Raw genomic sequence first — 5,399 nt, forward strand, 5'->3', positions numbered from 1 at the left:
GTGTTTGTGTACCTGTGTGTGTGTGTTGTGGGTGTACCTGGCTGGCAGGGTGGAGGGTGGTGTGTGTTTGTGTACCTGGGGGAGGGTGTGTGAACCCACTCTGTTCAGGCTGGTTGAAGGGGGTCTGGAGGGTGGTGTGTGTTTGTGTACCTGGGCAGGGTGTGTTGAAGGGTGTACCCTCTGTTCAGGCTGGTTGACCATCTTGTGTGTTTCTTACCTGGACAGGTGTGTTGAACTGTGTACCACTCTGTTCAGGCTGGTTGAAGGGTCTGTGAGTTTGTGTACCTGGGCAGGGTGTGTTGAAGGGTGTACCATCTGTTCAGGCTGGTTGAAGGATCTGGAGGGTGTGTGTTTGTGAAGGGTGTGTTGAAGGGTGTACCACTCTGTTCAGGCTGGTTGAAGGGGGTCTGGAGGGTGGTGTGTGTTTGTGTACCTGGGGAGGGTGTGTTGAAGGGTGTACCACTCTGTTCAGGCTGGTTGAAGGGGGTCTGGAGGGTGGTGTGTGTTTGTGTACCTGGGCAGGGTGTGTTGAAGGGTGTACCACTCTGTTCAGGCTGGTTGAAGGGGGTCTGGAGGGTGGTGTGTGTTTGTGTACCTGGGGAGGGTGTGTTGAAGGGTGTACCACTCTGTTCAGGCTGGTTGAAGGGGGTCTGGAGGGTGGTGTCCACATCCTTAAAATACTCCTTCAATGAATGTTGCTGGTAGAACTGAACCATCTCCTAACAGAGAGATGAGGGGAGAGAGAAAGAGATAGGGGGAGAGAGATATAGGGGAAGGGGGAGAGAGAGATAGGGGAAGGGGGAGAGAGAGGGGGAGATGGGGGGAGAGAGAGATAGGGGGAGAGAGATAAAGAGATAGGGGGAGAGAGAGATAGGGGGAGAGAGAGAAAGAGATAGGGGGAGAGAGAGATAGGGGAAGGGGGAGAGAGAGATAGGGGAAGGGGGGGAGAGAGGGGGAGATGGGGGAGGGGAGAGAGAGATGGGGGAAGGGGAGACAGAGGGGGGAGATGGGGGAGGGGAGAGAGAGAGGGGGAGATGGGGGGGAGATGAAGATACAAAGTGCTTTACAAAAAAAAGTTAAACATGTTTACATTTACAAGAAAAGGGATGAAAGGTAGAGGGAGAGAGACGAGGAGGGTAGACAGAGAGATAAGAGGGAGAGAGACGAGGAGGGTAGACAGAGAGATAAGAGGGAGAGAGACGAGGAGGGTAGACAGAGAGATAAGAGGGAGAGAGAAGAGGAGGGTAGACAGAGAGATAAGAGGGAGAGAGACGAGGAGGGTAGACAGAGAGATAAGAGGGAGAGAGACGAGGAGGGTAGACAGAGAGATAAGAGGGAGAGAGACGAGGAGGGTAGACAGAGAGATAAGAGGGAGAGAGACGAGGAGGGTAGACAGAGAGATAAGAGGGAGAGAGACGAGGAGGGTAGACAGAGAGATAAGAGGAGAGAGACGAGGAGGGTAGACAGAGAGATAAGAGGGAGAGAAACGAGGAGGGTAGACAGAGAGATAAGAGGGAGAGAGACGAGGAGGGTAGACAGAGAGATAAGAGGGAGAGAGACGAGGAGGGTAGACAGAGAGATAAGAGGGAGAGAGAAGAGGAGGGTAGACAGAGAGATAAGAGGGAGAGAGACTAGGAGGGTAGACAGAGAGATAAGAGGGAGAGAGACGAGGAGGGTAAACAGAGAGATAAGAGGGAGAGAGACGAGGAGGGTAGACAGAGAGATAAAAGGGGGAGAGAGACGAGGAGGGTAGACAGAGAGATAAGAGGGAGAGAGACGAGGAGGGTAGACAGAGAGATAAGAGGGAGAGAGACGAGGAGGGTAGACAGAGAAATAAGAGGGAGAGAGACGAGGAGGGTAGACAGAGAGATAAGAGGGAGAGAGATGAGGAGGGTAGACAGAGAGATGAGAGAAATGAGGAGGGTAGACTGGGAGATGGGAGGGAGAGAAACGAGGAGGGTAGACAGAGAGATAAAAGGGGGAGAGAGACGAGGAGGGTAGACAGAGAGATAAGAGGGAGAGAGACGAGGAGGGTAGACAGAGAGATAAGAGGGAGAGAGACGAGGAGGGTAGACAGAGAAATAAGAGGGAGAGAGACGAGGAGGGTAGACAGAGAGATAAGAGGGAGAGAGATGAGGAGGGTAGACAGAGAGATGAGAGAAATGAGGAGGGTAGACTGAGAGATGGGAGGGAGAGAAACGAGGAGGGTAGACAGAGATGGGAGGGAGAGAAACGAGGAGGGTAAACAGAGAGATGAGAGGGAGAGAAACGAGGAGGGTAGACTGATAGATGAGAGGGAGAGAAACGAGGAGGGTAGACTGAGAGATGAGAGGGAGAGAAACGAGGAGGGTAGACTAAGAGATGAGAGAAACGAGGAGGGTAGACTGAGAGATGAGAGGGAGAGAAACGAGGAGGGTAAACAGAGAGATGAGGAGGGTAGACAGAGAGAGAGGGAAAGAATGAGGAGGGTAGACTGAGAGATGAGAGGGAGAGAAACGAGGAGGGTAGACTAAGAGATGAGAGTGAGAGAAACGAGGAGGGTAGACTGAGAGATGGGAGGGAGAGAAACGACGAGGGTAAACAGAGGGATGAGGAGGGTAGACAGAGGGATGAGGAGGGTAGACAGAGAGATGAGGAGGGTACACAGAGAGATGAGGGTACACAGAGAGATTTGGAGGGTAGACAGAGAGACAGGGAGGGTAGACAGAGAGACGAGGAGGGTAGACGGAGAGATGGGAGGAAGAGGGAGAGAGATGAGGAGGGTAGACAGAGAGATGAGGAGGGTAGACAGAGAGATGGGAGGAAGAGGGAGAGAGATAGAGATGAGGAGGGTAGACAGAGAGACGAGGAGGGTAGACAGAGAGACGAGGAGGGTAGACAGAGAGATGAGATGAGGAGGGAGAGAGATGAGGAGGGTAGACAGAGAGATGGGAGGAAGAGGAGAGAGATGAGGAGGGTAGACAGAGAGATGAGGAGGGTAGACAGAGAGACGAGGAGGGTAGACAGAGATGGGAGGAAGATGGGAGGAAGAGAGAGAGGATGAGGAGGGTAGACAGAGAGATGAGGAGGGTAGACAGAGCGATGGGAGGAAGAGGGAGAGAGATGAGGAGGGTAGACAGAGAGATGAGGAGGGTAGACAGAGAGACGAGGAGGGTAGACAGAGATATGAGGAGGGTAGACAGAGAGATGGGAGGAAGAGGGAGAGAGATGAGGAGGGTAGACAGAGAGACGAGGAGGGTAGACAGAGAGATGAGGAGGGTAGACAGAGAGATGAGGAGGGTAGACAGAGATGAGGAGGGTAGACAGAGAGATGGGAGGAAGAGGGAAAGAGATGAGGAGGGTAGACAGAGAGATGGGAGGAAGAGGGAGAGAGATGAGGAGGGTAGACAGAGAGATGAGGAGGGTAGACAGAGAGATGGGAGGAAGAGGGAGAGAGATGAGGAGGGTAGACAGAGAGATGAGGAGGGTAGACAGAGAGATGAGGAGGGTAGACAGAGAGACGAGGAGAGAAAGAAGGGGAATGACGTACAATTAACCCTTTGAATGCTTTCTTCTCGTTGATGCGGTAGAGGCCTTCTGTTGACGTGATCTTGATGTGTCTGATGTCCATGTTAAACCTGGAGGAGACAGAGTGAATGAGAATCAGTGTGTGTGTGAGAGAGAGTAAGATTGCCAGCTGTTAGACATCTCCTTTCTGATTGGCCAGTAAGGAGGCAGGCTCACTTGAGGCTGATTGCGAACTCTCCTCCGTCTTTCTGGCGGACCAGAAACGTTCCGTCCGACCGTGAAATCAGGAGGTTCTTCGCCGCTGACCGGTCCATGTTCCCCGCAAACCTAGAACCCAAATCACTTAAATGACCAAACCTAGAACCCATTGCAGTTGCGTTAGAACAATACAAAACCTTTCCCATGATTGCTATCAATAACTATTTTCAAACACAGAACACTTCCAATCCTAGAACCCTGCAGTGTTACCACACTCTTAGAAAAAGGTGATATCTAGAACCTAAAAGGGTTCTTCGGCTGTCCCCGTAAGAGAAACCTTTGAAGAATTATTTTTGGTTTCAGAGAGAACCCTTTTGGTTCCAGGTAGAACCCTTTCCATGGAAAGGGTTCGACCTGGAACCAAAAAGGGTTCTCCTATGGGGACAGCAGGAGAACCCTTTTGGAACCGTTTTTTCTAAGATTGTAGGTAGTACATATCTAGAGCATCGGTATGAGTGATACCAGGTGGTGCATATCTAGAACATCGGTATGAGTGATACCAGGTGGTACATATCTAGAGCATCGGTATGAGTGATACCAGGTGGTGCATATCTAGAGCATCGGTATGAGTGATACCAGGTGGTGCATATCTAGAACATCGGTATGAGTGATACCAGGTGGTGCATATCTAGAGCATCGGTATGAGTGATACCAGGTGGTGCATATCTAGAGCATCGGAATGAGTGATACCAGGTGGTGCATGTCTAGAGCATCGGAATGAGTGATACCAGGTGGTGCATATCTAGAACATCGGAATGAGTGATACCAGGTGGTGCATATCTAGAACATCGGTATGAGTGATACCAGTGTAAATAGAACGGTATCATTACTCACCATAGGAAGTCGGATAGGTCGGGAGTTGGTCTCTGGGGAGAGAGGTCAGAGGTCAGACAGTTTTGAGATCACAACCCATGCTTCCTGAAGCACTTAGTAAAACGTATGTTGGTATTTCTATCAATACCAGACACGATGAAGCCTAGGGGCGGCAGGAAAGCTTAGTGGTTAGAGCGTTGGACTAGTAACCGGAAGGTTGCAAGTTCAAAACCCCCGAGCTGACAAGGTACAAATCTGTCGTTCTGCCCCTGAACAGGCAGTTAACCCACTGTTCCTAGGCCGTCATTGAAAATAAAAATGTGTTCTTAACTGACTTGCCTAGATAAATAAAGGTTAAAAAAATAAACTATAACATGACATGTGTAATCAACTACAAGTCAGTGGTACTCACAGAGATGAAGGGCTGGACCTTACTGCAGGGGAACCAACCCATCTGACCAATCGTCACGTTCTTGCCCTGAGTGACACACACAGCAGACCAATCAGACAACTAGAACAACACGCCGTCTTACAGTGCCTCCTGTAGCACATTATTGTACAGAAATGATTTACTACAACGTACATGTTACAATGGTATTACTCAATAATACACAGAGAGAGAGATGCCGGAGAGAGAGAGAGAGAGAAATGCCAGAGAGAGAGCGAGAAGCCAGAGAGAGAGAAATGCCAGAGAGAGAGCGAGAAGCCAGAGAGAGAGAAATGCCAGAGAGAGAGAAATGCCAGAGAGAGAGAAGCCAGAGAGAGAGATGCCATAGAGAGAGAGATGCCATAGAGAGAGAAATGCCAGAGAGAGAAGAAGC

At 50.4% G+C, this 5,399-nt stretch overlaps 1 protein-coding gene across 1 annotated transcript in view; it reads right to left on the reverse strand.

Annotated features, from left to right (window-relative positions):
• The window catches only part of LOC127923404 (putative uncharacterized protein DDB_G0290521), an 11,675-nt gene extending 6,302 nt beyond the window's left edge, over positions 1–5,373 (reverse strand). Inside the window, exons 1-5 of the mRNA XM_052507443.1 lie at positions 4,991–5,373; positions 4,600–4,631; positions 3,724–3,834; positions 3,530–3,617; positions 434–719 (exon numbers count right to left, since the gene is read on the reverse strand). Coding sequence (XP_052363403.1) covers positions 434–719; positions 3,530–3,617; positions 3,724–3,834; positions 4,600–4,631; positions 4,991–5,032 — 559 coding nt within the window. The 5' untranslated portion in view covers positions 5,033–5,373. The remainder of the gene's footprint in view (positions 1–433; positions 720–3,529; positions 3,618–3,723; positions 3,835–4,599; positions 4,632–4,990) is intronic.
• Between the last annotated feature and the right edge of the window lie 26 nt (positions 5,374–5,399).

This window comes from Oncorhynchus keta, unplaced genomic scaffold (genome assembly GCF_023373465.1).
Source record: "Oncorhynchus keta strain PuntledgeMale-10-30-2019 unplaced genomic scaffold, Oket_V2 Un_contig_29589_pilon_pilon, whole genome shotgun sequence".
NCBI classification, from domain to species: domain Eukaryota; kingdom Metazoa; phylum Chordata; class Actinopteri; order Salmoniformes; family Salmonidae; genus Oncorhynchus; species Oncorhynchus keta.